We start from the raw sequence: 18,625 nt of genomic DNA, 5'->3' as shown, positions 1-18,625 counted from the left end.
TCACAATGCCCAGCAAATTGTTGGTCCACAGAAGACAGAACTGGGTAATGCTAAGCGCTTAGTCCAGTAAATATGAAGAGGAAGAAGAAAAAAGAAGAATACTGTAGCCAGACCTTTTTTATTGGACCAACATTATATATTATAGACCCTCTGGTCTTGTCTTATGTTAGGCCAATTAAAAAAAGGTATCACTGCATACTGCAACACGCTTGTTATTTTGAATATATATATATATATATATATATATATATATATATATATATACACACATACATACATATTTATACATACACACACATACATACATACACTTGGCCAGATGCGGTAACTAACCTTTCCATTTTTGCTTTTAAATCTTAGCTGAGAGCTTGCAAGTGAGTGCTGGACTTTCTCTGTGTGTTGCATTAATTTGTTTTGTAATTTTCCCTATGGTTCTTGCACCCAGACCTGTCTGGGGTTAACTGCCTGTGACTCTGGGGACAGCACAGCTTCCTGTGAGTGCTGGTGAGCACCCAGAGCTGAGCATGTTGCAGGGTCATGGGATGTGTACCCGGTCCGGTATATGAGTGCAGTCCCCTTACGTGTTTTGTATATGTCTAGGGTGATTACATAAGCCTGTGCACCCTTCCCCTGTTCCCAGTTTGTTTGGATTTGAGAGCTTGCATTGTGTGGCTGTTTTAGGGTCCAGGTATTGGAAAGGACCTTGACGTGGTACCTGGGCTTGTCCCATTTGGCCAGATGCGGTAACTAACCTTTCCATTTTTGCTTTTAAATCTTAGCTGAGAGCTTGTGAGTGCTGGACTTTCTCTGTGTGTTGTATTAATTTGCTTTGTAATTTTCCCTATGGTTCTTGCACCCAGACCTGTCTGGGGTTAACTGCCTGCGACTCTGGGGACGGCACAGCTTCCTGTGAGTGCCGGTGAACACCCAGGGCTGAGCATGTTGCAGGGTCATGGGATGTGTACCCGGTTCGGTACACATACATACAGTGGATATAAAAAGTCTACACACCCCTGTTAAAATGTCAGGTTTCTGTGATGTAAAAAAAAATGAGACAAAGATAAATCATTTCAGAACGTTTTCCACCTTTAATGTGACCTATAAACTGTACAACTCAATTGAAAAACAAACTGAAATGTTTTAGGTAGAGGGAAGAAAAAATATAAAAATAAAATAATACGGTTGCCTAAGTGTGCACACCCTTAAACTAATACTTTGTTGAAGCACCTTTTGATTTTATTACAGCACTCAGTCTTTTTGGGTATGAGTCTATCAGCATGGCACATTTTGACTTGGCAAGATTTGCCCACTCTTCGTTGCAAAAACACTCCAAATCTGTCAGACTGCGAGGGCATCTCCTGTGCACCGTCCTCTTCAGATCACCCCACAGATTTTCAATCGGATTCAGGTCTGGGCATCCCAAAACTTTAATCTTCTTCAGGTGAAGCCATTCCTTTGTTGATTTGGATGTATGCTTTGGGTCGTTGTCATGCTGAAAGATGAAGTTCCTCTTCATGTTCAGCTTTCTAGCAGGAAGCCTGAAGGTTTTGTGCCAATATTGACTGGTATTTGGAACAGTTCATAATTCCCTCTAGCTTAACTAAGGCCCCAGTTCCAGCTGAAGAAAAACAGCCCCAAAGCATGATGCTGCCACCACCATGCTTCACTGTGGGTATGGTGTTCTTTTGGTGATGTGCAGTGTTGTTTTTGCGCCAAACATATCTTTTTGAATTATGGCCAAAGAGTTCAACTTTGGTTTCATCAGACCATAACACCTTTTCCCACATGCTTTTGGGAGACTTCAGATGTGTTTTTGCAAAATGTAGCCTGGCTTGGATGTTTTTCTTCGTAAGAAAAGGCTTCCATCTTGCCACTCTACCCCATAGCCCAGACATATGAAGAATACGTGAGATTGTTGTCACATGTACCACACAGCCAGTACTTGCCAGATATTCCTGCAGCTCCTTTAATGTTGCTGTAGGCCTCTTGGTAGCCTCCCAGACCAGTTTTCTTCTCCTCTTTTCATCAATTTTGGAGGGACGTCCAGTTCTTGGTAATGTCACTGTTGTGCCATATTTTCTCCACTTGATGATGACTGTCTTCACTGTGTTCCATGGTATATCTAATGCCTTGGAAATTCTTTTGTACCCTTCTCCTGACTGATACCTTTTAACAATGATATCCCTCTGATGCTTTGGAAGCTCTCTGTGGACCATGGCTTTTGCTGTGGGATGCGAATAAGAAAATTTCAGGAAAGACCAACTAGAGCAGCTGAACTTTATTTGGGGTTAATCAGAGGCACTTTAAATGATGACAGGTGTATGCTGACTCCTATTTAACATGATTTTGAATTTGATTGCTCAATTCTGAACACAGTTACATCCCCACTTATGCAACCACATTATTTTAGTGTTTTTTTTGTTTTCTTCCCTCCACCTAAAATATTTCAGTTTGTTTTTCAATTGAGTTGTACAGTTTATAGGTCACATTCAAAAGGTGGAAAACGTTCTGAAATGACTTATCTTTGTCTCATTTTTTTACATCACAGAAACCTGACATTTTAACAGGGGTGTGTAGACTTTTTACATTATATATATATATATATATATATATTTTTTTTTTTATTTATTTACGTGTGTGTGTGTGATTCATATATATATATGTGTGTGTGTGTGTGTGTGTATTATATATGGTCTGAGCGTTTGCAGAGTGTTCCATTTCTCTAAGCTACCATCTGTCTAAGTGACCATCTTTAAGTGGCAAGGCTGAGAATTAAACAAGAATTGAACAAGATTTGAGGCAAGCTAAATATTTTCATTCAAAAATCTTTTGCACTTAACATTCTGCTATGTTTTCAGGACTGCTTTTCCTTTTAACAGTCTGTCTATTCCACAAGCATACTCACATGCTCATACCGTACCCTTCTCCACACGCAGTTTTTATAGGCCCTTCTCTCCTTTCTTCTCCATACCTTAGCTCTCATGAACTACTTTCTATTTTAAAATCTATATCAACAAACTGCACCACCTCCCAGAAATACCCCCACTGCTATAAATCTTATTCTCACCTACTCTTAGTTTCCATCTTTATGCTATTAGCATCAGGCGACATCTCTCTAAATCCTGGGCCCACCCTCATTCCCACCATTACCAAATCACGCACTCCTTATAGAAACTTTAATAAAAGCAACACGCATAACCTCATTTCCATCCAATGCATCCCACACGCACACACTCCTTTCACCTGCGCACCATGGAACTCTTGCTCTGTCTGCAACAAACTTACAGCCATTAATGACCTGTTTATATCAAATGCGTTCACCCTTCTAGCAGTTACAGAAACCTGGTTATCTCCTTCTGACACTGTTTCCATTGCTGCTCTCACACATGGTGGCCTTCACTTTAGCCATACCCCTAGGCCAGGTGAGAAACGTGGCGGCGGTGTTGGCATCTTGCTCTCCCCCTCCTGCACTTATCAATACCTACCTCCAATCCCATCGCTCTCCGTCTCCTCCTTTGAAGTCCACTGTATTCGCCTGTTCTCCCCTCTCTCCCTCAAAGAGGCAGTCATCTATCGCCCTCCTGGACCAACCTCCCAATTCTTTGACAACTTTGCCGCCTGGCTTCCTCACTTTCTCTCCTCAAATATACCAACCCCAATTCTTGGGGACTTCAACATTCCCATTGACAACCCATCTGCCCCCGCTGCCTCTAAACTTCTTTCACTCACATCCTCCTTTGGTGTCTCACAATCCACCCTACTCACCGTACTGCTGAGCGTGTCTGGAGGAAAACTCACTATGAACCTGATTTCATACACTATAAGTTTATTCTTTGCTCATACACTTCTACCCTTCACTTAGCCAAGCAAACCAACTTCTCTTCACTCATATCTACTCTTTCCTCAAACCCTAAACGACTCTTTTCCACCTTTAACTCTCTCCTCTACCCACCTGCTCCACCACCCCGTCTGTCTTTAGTGCTCAAGCCCTGGCAGACTACTTTTTAAACAAAACACATACTATCCGAAGCAACATCCCAACACCAACCTGCAATATTCCAACAGGCCCAATTACTCCCTCTGCCACCCTCTCTATCTTCCATCCAGCCACTGAGAATGAAGTTTCTTCCTTACTATCTTCCTCACGCCTCACTACCTGCCCACTCGACCCTATCCCTTCCCATCTAATACCCTCCCTATCTTCCACCCTCACTCCTGCTCTTACCCACATCTTCAACCTCTCTCTCTCTACCGGCTCATTCCTATCTTCTTTCAAACACGCAAAAGTCACTCCCATACTCAAAAAAACCCTCCCTCGACCCTAATTCTCCCGAAAGCTACCGCCCCACATCACTGCTTCCACTAGCATCAAAACTTCTTGAAAAACTAGTTTACAATCACCTAACCCACTTCCTGTCCACCAACTCCTTGCTTGACCCACTGCAATCCGGATTCCACCCAAAACATTCAACTGAGACTGCCCTTACCAAGGTTACAAACGATCTTCTCTCTGCAAAAAATATTGGCCACTACTCTATACTCATCTTACTCGACCTCTCAGCTGCCTTCGACAGTTGACCACCCCCTCCTCCTACAGACCCTTAGCTCTTTTGGCCTCTGTGGCACTGCTCTTTCCTGGATTCACTCCTATCTTTCCCACAGGTCTTTTTCTGTGTCATTTGCCGGTGACTCCTCTCCTATGCCTCTGTCTGTTGGAGTACCTAAAGGATCTGTTCTGGGTCCTCTACTCTTCTCCATCTATACTTCTTCGCTGGTTAAACTTAACAATTATGGCTTCAAATATCACCTCTATGCTGATGACACCCAGATCTACCTCTCCGCCCCTGCTCCCTCTCCCTCTGTCCTTTCTCATGTCAGCGACTGCTTATCTGGTATTTCTTCCTGGATGGCCTCTCACCACCTAAAGATTAACATGTCCAAGACTGAGCTCCTTCTTATCCCCCCTCAAGTTCTATGCCGACTTCTCTATCCCTGTTGACGACATCACCATTTCCCCATCGCCCAAAGTCCGCTGCCTATGAGTCACATTTGACTCAAATCTATCCTTCGTCCCCCATATCCAATCGCTTTCTACATCCTGACGCAACCATCTACGCAATATTTCCAAAATTTGCCCTTTTCTGAGCGCCGACACCACAAAGCAAATAATCCACTCCCTTGTTATCTCCCGACTTGACTACTGCAATAACCTACTCGCTGGCCTTCCTCTTTCACGCCTCTCCCCCCTTCAATCCATCCTAAATGCCTCCGCAAGGCTGATCCACCTTTCCCGTCGATCTGCATCTGCTGCACTTCTCTGCGAGTCCCTTCATTGGCTCCCCATTCACAGCAGAATTAAAGGGACAGTCTAGTCCAAAATAAACTTTCATGATTCAGATAGGGCATGTAATTTTAAACAATTTTCCAATTTACTTTTATCACCAATTTTGCTTTGTTCTCTTGGTATTCTTAGTTGAAGCTTAACCTAGGAGGTTCATATGCTAATTTCTTAGACCTTGAAGGCCGCCTCTTAAGAATGCATTTTAACAGGTTTTTCACCACTAGAGGGTGTTAGTTCATGAATTTCATATAGATAACACTGTGCACATGCACGTGAAGTTACCTGGGAGCTATCATTGATTGGCTAAACTGCAAGTCTGTCAAAGGAACTGAAAAAAGGGGCAGTTTGCAGAGGCTCAGATACAAGATAATCACAGAGGTAAAAAATAACAAAATGTATGCTTACCTGATAAATTTATTTCTCTTGAAGTGTATCCAGTCCACGGATTCATCCAATACTTGTGGGATATACTCCTTCCCAACAAGAAGCTGCAAGAGGATCACCCACAGCAGAGCTGTCTATATAGCTCCTCCCCTAACTGCCACCTCCCAGTCATTCAACCGAAGACAAGCAAGAGAAAGGAGAAACTATAGGGTGCAGTGGTGACTGTAGTTTAAAAATTTAAAAAACACCTGCCTTAAAATGACAGGGCGGGCCGTGGACTGGATACACCACAAGAGAAATAAATTTATCAGGTAAGTATAAATTTTGTTTTCTCTTGTAAGGTGTATCCAGTCCACGGATTCATCCATTACTTGTGGGATACCAATACCAAAGCTATAGGACACGGATGAAGGGAGGGACAAGGCAGGCGCTTAAACGGAAGGCACCACTGCCTGTAAGACCTTTCTCCCAAAAATAGCCTCCGAAGAAGCAAAAGTATCAAATTAGTAGAATTTAGAAAAAGTATGAAGCGAAGACCAAGTCGCCGCCTTACAAATCTGTTCAACCGAGGCCTCGTTTTTAAAAGCCCATGTGGAAGCCACTGCTCTAGTGGAATGAGCTGTAATTCTTTCAGGAGGCTGCTGGCCAGCAGTCTCATAAGCTAAGCGGATTATACTTCTTAACCAAAAGGAAAGAGAAGTTGCAGAATCCTTTTGGCCTTTCCTCTGACCAGAGTAGACAACAAACAATGCAGATGTTTGACGAAAATCTTTAGTAGCTTGTAAATAAAACTTTAAAGCACGAACCACGTCAAGATTGTGTAATAGACGTTCCTTCTTTGAAGAAGGATTAGGACACAGTGACGGAACAACAATCTCCTGATTGATATTCTTATTAGATACCACCTTAGGAAGAAACCCAGGTTTGGTACGCAACACTACCTTATCTGCATGGAAGATCAGATAAGGGGAAATCACACTGTAAGGCAGATAACTCTGAAACTCTTCGAGCCGAAGAGATAGCTAACAAGGACAGAACTTTCCAAGATAAAAGCTTGATATCTATGGAATGCAGAGGTTCAAACGGAACCCCTTGAAGAACTAAATTTAAACTCCATGGCGGAGCAACAGGTTTAAACACAGACTTGATTCTAACTAAAGCCTGACAAAACACGTGAACGTCTGGAACATCCGCCAGACGCTTGTGCAAAAGAATAGACAGAGCAGAAGTCTGTCCCTTTAAGGAACTAGCTGACAATCCTTTCTCCAATCCTTCTTGGAGAAAAGACAATATCCTGGGAATCCTGACTTTACTCCATGAGTAACCCTTGGATTCACACCAATGAAGATATTTACACCATATCTTATGGTGACAGGCTTTCGAGCCTGAATTAAGGTATCAATGACCGACTCGGAAAAACCACGCTTTGATAAAATCAAGCGTTCAATCTCCAAGCAGTCAGACGCAGAGAAATTAGATTTGGATGTTTGAAGGGACCTTGAAGTAGAAGGTCCTGCCTCAGCGGCAGAGTCCATGGTGGAAAGGATGACATGTCCACCAGATCTGCGTACCAAGTCCTGCGTGGCCACGCAGGAGCTATCAAAATCACCGAAGCTCTCTCCTGCTTGATCTTGGCAATCAGCCGAGGGAGCAAAGGAAACGGTGGAAACACATAAGCCAGGCTGAAGGACCAGGGCGCTGCTAGAGCATCTATCAGCGCTGCCTGGGGATCCCTTGACCTGGACCCGTAACAAGGAAGTTTGGCGTTCTGGCGAGACACCATGAGATCCAGTTCTGGTTTGCCCCATAGTTGAATCAGCTGGGCAAATACCTCCGGATGGAGCTCCCACTCCCCCGGATGAAAAGTCTGCCGACTTAGAAAATCCGCCTCCCAGTTCTCTACTCCTGGAATATGGATAGCTGAGAGATGGCAAGAGTGAACCTCTGCCCATAGAATTATCTTTGAAACCTCCAACATTGCCAGGGGGCTCCTTGTTCCCCCCTGATGGTTGATATAGGCTACAGTCGTGATGTTGTCCGACTGAAATCTGATGAACCTGACCGCAGCTATCTGGGGCCAAGCCTGAAGAGCATTGGAGATAAACTACATTAATGCACCACATCTCTCTAGCTACTTCCCTTGTCGAGAGCTGCAAGAGAATGACTGGGAGGTGGCAGTTAGGGGAGGAGCTATATAGACAGCTCTGCTGTGGGTGATCCTCTTGCAGCTTCCTGTTGGGATGGAGAATATCCCACAAGTAATGGATGAATCCGTGGACTGGATACACCTTACAAGAGAAATATAAATATAACTGTGTTGGTTATGCAAAACTGGGGAATGGGTAAAAAAGGGATTATCTATCTTTTAAAACAACAACAATTCTGGTGTAGACTGTCTCTTTAAATTCAAAATTCTCACCCTTACATACAAAGCTCTCACCAACGCCTCTACCTATCCTCTCTAATACACAAGTATACTCCAGCCCGTCCACTAAGATCCAAAAATGACCTGCTCCTTGCATCCGCAACTATCACCTCTTCTCATGCTAGACTGCAGGACTTCTGTCGTGCAGCACCTACCCTCTGGAACACTCTCACTCGTGCTGTCAGGCTTTGCCCTAATCTGTCTTCCTTTAAATGTTCCCTGAAGAGTTCTCTGTTCAGGGAAGCCTACCACCCAACTCAATAATAAATTAACTTCACTTACCTAACATTTCCCTCATCTAACTCTGTATTAACATCTTTCCAAATCTTGCAGTCCTCACCTCCTGTTTCTCAACCTCCTACCCTTCTAGATTGTAAGTTCCCACGGGAAGGGGGCCCTCAATGCCTCCTGTATGTGTTTGTAAATTTTGTCCTGTCTTTTACAAGTCTTGTATTGTTTTATTTAAATGAATTGTACCCATGGACAGCGCTGCGGAATATGTTGGCGCTTCATAAATATTTTTTATATATATATATATATATATATATATATATAGCAAAACAGGAAACAGCACTCTCTGGACTTAAGTAAAAAACAAGTAGTTTATTCAGTAACGTTTCGGGGAATGCTCCCCTTCATCAGACCAACAACATACAAGTGAGACAAACATTTAAGCATACACAAACCCCTCCCCCTAGTGCAAAAAACCGCCAAAAATGGTTGCCATAGCAACCAAGCAACCAGTTCAAAGTAAATACATTTACCAATGCAACAATGACATCAAAGAAACCAGATCATTATGGTTAATTAGCATCAGGTCAATTAGCAAATCAACACATCATCCTACCACATAATACACCTGCTGTATATTAGTACTTCTAATACCCCAGTGGCAGTGTGTCCTTTTAAAGAGACATATCACAATATTATTAGCTAAGTACAGGAACACAAGAATGTGTAGAAAAAAGGGGTTGAAAAAACGTTTAGTTAAACCTCGGCACCTCAACATATTGAAATGCAATTCACGTAATGCACTTATAGTAAATGCCTAACTCATAATACCCGTACTACATAGTCAAGGGTCATGTGTACCATAAATGCTATAGAAGCAAATAGCAGCAAACTCGTTATACAGATACCTCAAACGATGTGACCGTATTACATGCACAAAGTGTAGCACGACCTATGTAATCACCCTGTTCAGCATCGGACCAACCTCGCGCTGAATCTAGCACAGCTACTAGCGGAACAACAAGGGATATGCGCATGCGTGGAAACCGGCACAGTCCAGCCCCCAATGCTCCAGCTAGGTACCCAATAGGATAGACAGGACAAGCCCCCACACCGGACAGAGTTAATAAAATGGCATGGTAAGAGGGCCCCAAGGTACTACTAAGGGAAGGAAGGGTCCGGGTCATGAACGTAATAAATGCAGCAGGATATGCAGTAGAAGATAGTACAACACCCCTAATACCCAGATATCAGGAGTCACCCACTTAGGTCTAGTAACCCAGCTAGTTCAGTCTGACATACACGATGAGAAGGGTATATGCGTCTGTCATTTCTAACCTGTCAGCACCGGTCTTGCGGTCAAGACACCTATTGTCCGTGCATAGGCAATTTTACAGGGTCACAAAAAGGATGTCTATAAGTGTGCGCATGCGTGTAAGCCATGCCCAGTCAATTATTACTGTGTAAGGCAAGGTCCCTGATAGGCCGTCTGGGACAAGCCCCTATCCCTGTGTGAGTGACAGTTTTGCTATGAGATAGGGGGGCAGGGGTCCAAAGTCAAAAGATATGTCGGTCACAGTATGTTTCAGGCTGATGCTGTGATTACAGGTTTGCTAGAGCCCGGTGGCCCAGAATTATAAGGATCGCTATAAAGGAAAAGAGACCCCTAAACTAATGTGAATAAATACATAGTACAGGCAGGTCCCATCCCCCTAGATACAGAAAATACTAGTGCTAACAGGGTTCCGTAGTGCAAGGTTAGTAACACCAGCACTCAGTGATGTGTCAACACTGCGGTGTGCATCAAAAGTAACATCCACTAATATACATAACAGAAACAACCTAAATAAGGGTACACCCATTGGGCACCCCTCCTGGAGGATAAATATGGGCAGAGCCTACAGCCAATCAGCAACCAGACTTCATGAACCCACTGTGGATAAAAGAATGCAAACATAGTATCAGATACTGTACAAACTAAATTAATCCCCTTAGAAAGATACAACCAGATACATTAGAAGCGTACACAGCTTAGTTCATAAAAAACAATGCCAGTCTATCCCCATGTTCAAACCTCTGGGGTGTATAGTATCCAGTTTGAAAATCCACTCGGCCTCCTTCTGTAAGAGACGGGTGTCCCTGTCACCTCCCCTAGGCATTGGGGGTACATGATCGATGAGTTTAAATCTCAGGTCCGCCACAGAGTGACCCTTCTCCATAAAATGTCTGGCCACCGGTTGGTCACTCTTGCCTTTCTCAATTGCCGTCCGGATGGCACTCCTGTGATTAGCCATCCTTTTCTTAATGTCATCTGACGTCTTACCTATATAGAATAGGCCACAGTTGCAATTCAGCATGTACACCACAAATTTTGTGGTACACGTAAGGAAATGCTTGATCTTGTAGCTCGTGTTATTGTGTGGATGTTTGAATTGCTTGCATTGCAGCATGGCGTTACACGTTACACAACTCGGGCACTTGTAGGAGCCCCTTTTGGTGTTTGTCTTGACCTTGCTGTAGCTATCAGTTGGATCAGTGTTCATTAAGATGTCTTTTAGGTTTCTTCCCCTCTTATATCCAATTCTGGGTGGTCCATAGTCGTGGTATGGTAATGATGGATCAGTCTGGACAATATCCCATTTCTCTTTTAAAGTAACTCCTAGTGTTCTCGTGCTAGGGGTGTATGCAGTGACAAAATTCATCCTCTTCTGTTGGTCTCTTTTTGGCATTTTCATGCTCAACTGGGCCCTTGCTTCCTTTATAGTGTTACCATTGTATCCTCTGCTGTAAAACCGTGATTCCATTTCTTTCAGTTGTACCTCACGGTTTTCCTCTGATGTGTTATTGCGGATGACTCTCAGCAGCTGTGCCTTAGGGATGGCTTTTATGAGTGATCTTGGATGGTAACTAGAAGCATGTAGCAGTGTGTTTCTGTCGGTAGACTTTTTAAATAAGGTGGTACCCAATCTGTTGTTTATCTTATAAATTCTTAGATCCAGGAAATCCACTTCATTGTAGCTGGACACTTCCTTCAATTGAACCTGTCCCCCTATTGTGTTCAGGGATTTGACCCACTCGCCAAAGGACTCAATCGTGCCTCTCCAGACCACAACGATATCATCAATGTAGCGCTTGTAAAAGCTTACTTGTTGATTGTCATATACCTTGAACACCTTTTCCTCCATATGTTCCATGAATAAGTTTGCAAAATTGACCTGATGCTAATTAACCATAATGATCTGGTTTCTTTGATGTCATTGTTGCATTGGTAAATGTATTTACTTTGAACTGGTTGCTTGGTTGCTATGGCAACCATTTTTGGCGTTTTTTTTGCACTAGGGGGAGGGGTTTGTGTATGCTTAAATGTTTGTCTCACTTGTATGTTGTTGGTCTGATGAAGGGGAGCATTCCCCGAAACGTTACTGAATAAACTACTTGTTTTTTACTTAAGTCCAGAGAGTGCTGTTTCCTGTTTTGCTACATTTCAACTACTCTAGCACCCTGGCCCTTGGAGAACTGTTTGTGAGAGTGCAACTGACTCTTTTTGCTTATATATATATATATATATATATATATATATATATATATATATATATATATATATATATATATATATATATATATATATATATATATATATATATATATATATATATATATCTCAACAATTAAAATTATGGGGAGGCGAAAAGTGAGTTTAAAATCCTCCACTAAATACAAAATATAGAGAAAATAACTCATTGTGTAAACCATTTACAAATCTAAACAAGTCAGAAGTCTTCTGACTTGTTTTTGTAAATGGTTTACACAATGAGTTATTTTCTATCTATCTATCTATATATCTATCTATCTATATATCTATATATAATAATTGTAACACAAAGTGTTTCACAATGATTAAAGCATATGCAATAACATCCAAGCCTTTATTCTCGAAGGGAGAGCACTTAGTGTTGGCTACATGAGCCAACAAGACTACAGCATTGTGTGCACCACCCTCATGCCAACACAGACGTGTGTAAATGCTTTCATCAAAGGTGAGATATAAGTTTTAAAAAACACTGTAAACCCCTAAACTAAATTCTAAAACCAAAAAGGAGAAACACAAAATATGAAGATAAAATCAAGTTTGCTTTAAGACAAGCTGTCACTCAAGGAAATACAATCTTAAACACTTACCTGATTTGCGCTCATGTTCTTCTACATCTGAATGCTGTTCATCTTCAGAATGTTGACGTTTATGCTCTTCTTCATCTGAATTTTGCCTAATTTCATCCTCCGACTGCCTGTGCTCATTTTCTTCATCTGAATGTTGACGGTCATCATCTGAAAGCGGTCTGTCATCATCTGAATGTCGACGGTGATCTTGTTCATCGTCTGAATGTGGAGGCTCTTGTTCCTCATCATCAGAGTGTTGTTGAGTCTGTTCCTCGTCATCAGAACGCCGCTGATGCTCATTCTCCTCATCATCTGAATGTTGCATTTGCTCCTCCTCATCTGAATGATGGTTTTCATGCTCCTCAACATCTGATAGCTGATGACCATCTTCATCATCTGAATGTTGAGGCTCCTCCTCAGAGTGTTGAACTTTTTCCTCTTCATCATCAGAACGATCACTTTTATCCTCCCTATCCCATTTCTCATCTTCTGAATGTGCATCTTTTTCTGAGCCTTCTGCTTCAGAATGATGGCTACTGTGATCCGATCTATGTCCTGCTTCATCATCATTGTCGTCATCATGATGAGCTTCTGAGCCACTGTGCTGCTCTACATCTGACTGATCATTTTCTTCTTGATCAGAATGAACTACCCTATCAGACCCATTGTCTGACCTTTCAGAACGATGGTCACTACCACTATGTTGTGAGCCACCTTCATCCTCACTGTCATCACCAAATAGCTCTTTGTTGCTTGGCTTTACTGCTGTATGACCATCATGTTCATCATCTTGCTCACTGTCACTTCCAGAGCGGTTACTCGCCGATCCAGCATTCTCTGGTTCTGAATCAGATCCTGAACCAGAGTAAGAACCTGAAAAATGTTAAGTAAGAAAAATGTTAAATATTTGGTATGAGTGCTTAGATATACATGCAGGGGACATTTTTTCAAGACAGCAGTCCACCAGTGAAACAACCAGCAACTGTTTTAGACTGTTTGACATATAATGTATGGGATATATATATATATATATATATATATATATATATATATATATATATATATATATATCAAAACAGCAACACATTAGGATTTTCATCAAACAAAAAAGGTCAAGTTTATTCTGAAGGAGGGGAGATATATCCCCGAAATGTCAATAAACTTGACCTTTTTTGTTTGATGAAAATCCTGGTGTGTTGCTGTTTTGATAGTGCTATTTCTCACTGACCTACCAGGTGGTTGATTCCAGGATAAATAACAAGAGTATTGCATTGAGCAATGATACTTTTTTTTATTATTGGACTAACTATACATTTATAAGTTGACAAGCTTTCGGAAGAGTTCCTTCCTTTATCAAGTCTAAAGTAATACTGACCAATTCAATGGAATTTACAGATTGTATCTTAAAACACAGAATAGCTAAGAAGACAGTGCAGGGAGAGGAGGAGGTGTCGTAAAAATCATGAGGTGGGCTTAGGTAACAGGCAGACAGTGTCCAGTGTAGGAGAACAGACAGGGGACATAAAGTTATATATCAACATTGAATCAATATCTATAAAGATGTGAAATTGTATATACAGGGGGAATACAAAAGTTAAAAAAAGACAAAAGTGTGGACATAGACTTACCTGTGTACCTATGTATAAAGAATGTGGAATATACAATGTAATTGACTAAATGAAAGTACATTACAAAATTTTTTGATAATGTGTTAAGAATCCAGAGTCCACATTTAGTCCAGAATTAAACAGGTTGAAGTGCATTATCATTTTCATTTCAAAGGTTTTTCTTTCCATGGTGTTTTTGAAGTTGCCTCTAAGAATTTTGATTTTGAGGTTTTGGATGGAGTGGTCAGGTTGGGTGAAATGGTGACCAACAGGGGTGCAGTATTTTGTTTCACAGTGGTTTTTGATTGAGTGTCTGTGTAAGTTCATTTGAAGGTGCAGTTTCTGGCTTGTTTCTCCAATATAGCATCCCATTTCACATGCAGTGCAATGTATCATGTATACCACATTTGCAGATATACATGAATATGCCCCTTTAATGTTATAAGATTTATTATTGTGATTTGCTGTGCTGCTTTCACAAACGTGTTGACACAGTTTGCAGAGTGCTTTATAGCAGCACTTGGTTCCATTCTGAGTGTTCTTTTTCTCAAGGGGTAGCTTCCTATGTACCAGTTTCTGCTTCAGGTTAGGTGGTTGTCTGTATGCCAGGATTGGGGGTTTTGGAAATATTTTTTTGAGTGTGGGATCCTCTAAGAGTAGTGGCTGTAAGTCTTTTATGATTTTTCGTATACCTTCCACAGCAGGGTTGTATTTGACTACTAGTGGGATACGTGATATGTCTACTTACAAACCATGGGAACAGCCATGGGCACCAAAATGGCACCACAGTACGCAAACCTCTTCATGGCTGACTTAGAGCAGAGATTCCTAGCCACTCACCCTCACAAACCCTTCAAATACTTTCGCTACAGCGATGATATTTTCATCATATGGACAGAAGGAGAAAAAAAACCTTGAACATTTTCATAAATTATTTAATCTATTTCATGCATCAATCAAGCTTAAAATGAACTTTTCAAGAGACTGTGTCAGCTTCCTGGATACAACAATATCCATCACAAATGGAAAACTGCACTCATCTGTATACAGGAAACCAACAGATAGATGCAGCTACCTCCACAGCTCCAGCTCCCACCCCAATCACATTAAAAAATCCATAATCTACAGTCAGGCTACAAGATACCACAGAATTTGCTCAGATACCAAGGACCGTGACAAACACCTCATTACACTGTCCCAATCATTCAAAGAAAAAGGTTACAAAACAAGGATTATAAATAAAAAAATTAACTCTGCCCTCAATACTCCACGTGAACACTTACTACAATACAGGGAGAAGAAAAACATATCACGTATCCCACTAGTAGTCAAATACAACCCTGCTGTGGAAGGGATACGAAAAATCATAAAAGACTTACAGCCACTACTCTTAGAGGATCCCACACTCAAAAAAATATTTCCAAAACCCCCAATCCTGGCATACAGACAACCACCTAACCTGAAGCAGAAACTGGTACATAAGAAGCTACCCCTTGAGAAAAAGAACACTCAGAATGGAACCAAGTGCTGCTATAAAGCACTCTGCAAACTGTGTCAACACGTTTGTGAAAGCAGCACAGCAAATCACAATAATAAATCTTATAACATTAAAGGGGCATATTCATGTATATCTGCAAATGTGGTATACATGATACATTGCACTGCATGTGAAATGGGATGCTATATTGGAGAAACAAGCCAGAAACTGCACCTTCAAATGAACTTGCACAGACACTCAATCAAAAACCACTGTGAAACAAAATACTGCACCCCTGTTGGTCACCATTTCACCCAACCTGACCACTCCATCCAAAACCTCAAAATCAAAATTCTTAGAGGCAACTTCAAAAACACCATGGAAAGAAAAACCTTTGAAATGAAAATGATAATGCACTTCAACCTGTTTAATTCTGGACTAAATGTGGACTCTGGATTCTTAACACACTATCAAAAAATTTTGTAATGTACTTTCATCGTCAATTACATTGTATATTCCACATTCTTTATACATAGGTACACAGGTAAGTCTATGTCCACCCTTTTGTATTCCCCCTGTATATACAATTTCACATCTTTATAGATATTGATTCAATGTTGATATATAACTTTATGTTCCCTGTCTGTTCTCCTACACTGGACACTGTCTGCCTGTTACCTAAGCCCCCCTCATGATTTTTACGACACCTCCTCCTCTCCCTGCACTGTCTTCTTAGCTATTCTGTGTTTTAAGATACAATCTGTAAATTCCATTGAATTGGTCAGTATTGCTTTAGACTTGATAAAGGAAGGAACTCTTCCGAAAGCTTGTCAACTTATAAATGTATAGTTAGTCCAATAATAAAGTATCATTGCTCAATGCAATACTCTTGTTATTTTGATATCTAAATCTCTGGACTAACACGGCTACTCCAATCAACGTATATATATATATATATATATATATATATATATATATATAAATATGTAAATAAATAAATAATCTTCTCAGAGTGCATTGAGTCACTGCATAAAACATATACGATGCACTGTAATTCACAAATCTTTACTATCTTTGTTGACTCTGCCTGGGGGGTTCAAGGTTCATATGGGGTGGATGCCAGAGGATCGGCAGGGTGTCTTCCTTGAACCCCCCCCCCCAGGCAGAGGCAAAAAAAAATAGTGTAGATGGGGAAATAACATTAAATCAGGCTTTACCAACAGCCACTTGGGTAATGTCAAGTTTACCTGGGTAATCCTAGGATTACTGACTTCACTTGTAATTATATATATATATATATATATATATATATATATATATATATATATATACACATATACACACACACATACATATATACATACACACACGTATGTATGACTTTATTATAGCTACTACAAATCTTTTAGTCAGGTAATATATCAAACCATTCACATTGCAGAAGCTACCAGGGCAAAAACCATGTATGCTTCTCCTGGTTGGTTTGCCAGCTGTATCCTGTTCATTAGCAACCACTACACTGAAGTGCCTGGACCTACAGGGAAGAGTCACATTTTCAACAACATTAAAAATCAGTTTTTATTAAAGGCAGGTACACACATTTTATTTTTTTAAACTAGGCTGTAATGTATATAAAATATTCTTATACAATGTGGGCATAACATGTTTTACTATCCAATTGATCATTTAAGAGTTCTGATTTCTGAATGATGTTATATTATTGTGTGTATCATTACGTTAAGTACTATGTCCAGCTATTTACAAGGTAGCAACCCACTGTACTTGCATAGTTGAAAAGCATTACAGGAATTAATTTTGTTACAGCACTTTAAAAGTTATATTAAACTGAATGTCATGAAAATAGAGGGTGATGGGAACTTCCTACATTATACTTATATTGATAGCACACCTGCACGTAATTATGAATCATACAATCAGAGAAGATGCAGGGATAACTAACCCCTTCGCTGCCATAGAGGAAGAAGACCTCTGGTAAAAAAAGGAGTTAAAGAAGCCGCGGTGCGGACAGATGTACTTAAAAGGGTCACACAGCCTCCTGCGTGGTCAGTAAGAACAAAATTAAGACCGAGCTTAGCTGAACGTTCGCCCCGGGAAAGACACCATTACCCATAATAACAAAATCTGGTGGCCGTTAACTATTGGTCTCTTGTAGTCATCCCATTACCTTTCTGCTCGTTGTCAGAATCCGGTTCACTACCAAAAAGGTCTTCCATGTCCGCCATAGCTAGGCCTCGCTGCCTGTAAACTGTGTGAAACCAGCAGCGAATGGAAACACTGGGCGGGGCCAAGAGGGAGGAAGGGCCAAATTAGTGAATAATAATATTACAGGACGTAACTGCTGGGAAGTGACCGTGGTTAAACTTTGCTTTTACTGGTGAGGTTAGTTTGGGCGAAATGTTTAATAGAAGCGGTAGAGATTCAGTGTAGCTGCTTTTGCTAATTTCTTATATTAGCGTATTTTATTAGGAGCGTCTGCCCTATTTACTATTTTATCGAATTGTATCTAAAGGGACAGTAAAGTCAAAATTAAACTTTAACTATTCAGATAGAGCATGCAATTTTAAACAACTTTCCAAATGACTTCTGTTATAACATTTGCTTTGTTCTCTTGGTATCTTTTATTGAAGAGCAAAACTAGGTAGGCTCATAAGAAGTGAGGCGTGTGCACATGTCTCTAGTACTCTATGGCAGCAGTGTTTTGCAACATTGTATAACAAAGCTACAAATAATGTTGCAAAACACTGCTGCCATAGAATACTAGAGACACATGCACACTCCTAGGCTCTTATGAAAGCCTACCTAGTTTTACTCTTCAATAAAAGATACCAAGAGAACATTCAGTTGTTGTTTTTATCCATTACACAGAAATTCAAAATTACCTCCGATAACTGTGTCCTTTGCTGTTATTAACCCTTCCCTTCTTCTGTATGAGCTGTAGCTTGTGTGTAATGTGTATTTGTATAGTGACTGTTGTGTGTGTG

General features: G+C 40.9%; 1 protein-coding gene across 1 annotated transcript in view; it reads right to left on the bottom strand.

The window, feature by feature from the left end:
- The window catches only part of LEO1 (LEO1 homolog, Paf1/RNA polymerase II complex component), a 74,718-nt gene extending 56,798 nt beyond the window's left edge, over positions 1-17,920 (bottom strand). Inside the window, exons 1-2 of the mRNA XM_053717478.1 lie at positions 17,809-17,920; positions 12,561-13,412 (exon numbers count right to left, since the gene is read on the bottom strand). Of these exons, the coding sequence (XP_053573453.1) occupies positions 12,561-13,412; positions 17,809-17,866 (910 nt within the window). The 5' untranslated portion in view covers positions 17,867-17,920. The remainder of the gene's footprint in view (positions 1-12,560; positions 13,413-17,808) is intronic.
- Between the last annotated feature and the right edge of the window lie 705 nt (positions 17,921-18,625).

This window comes from Bombina bombina, chromosome 6 (genome assembly GCF_027579735.1).
Source record: "Bombina bombina isolate aBomBom1 chromosome 6, aBomBom1.pri, whole genome shotgun sequence".
Lineage (NCBI taxonomy): Eukaryota > Metazoa > Chordata > Amphibia > Anura > Bombinatoridae > Bombina > Bombina bombina.
The sequence above is the reverse complement of the archived record's forward strand: the minus strand, read 5'-3'. Positions and strand labels throughout refer to the sequence as shown.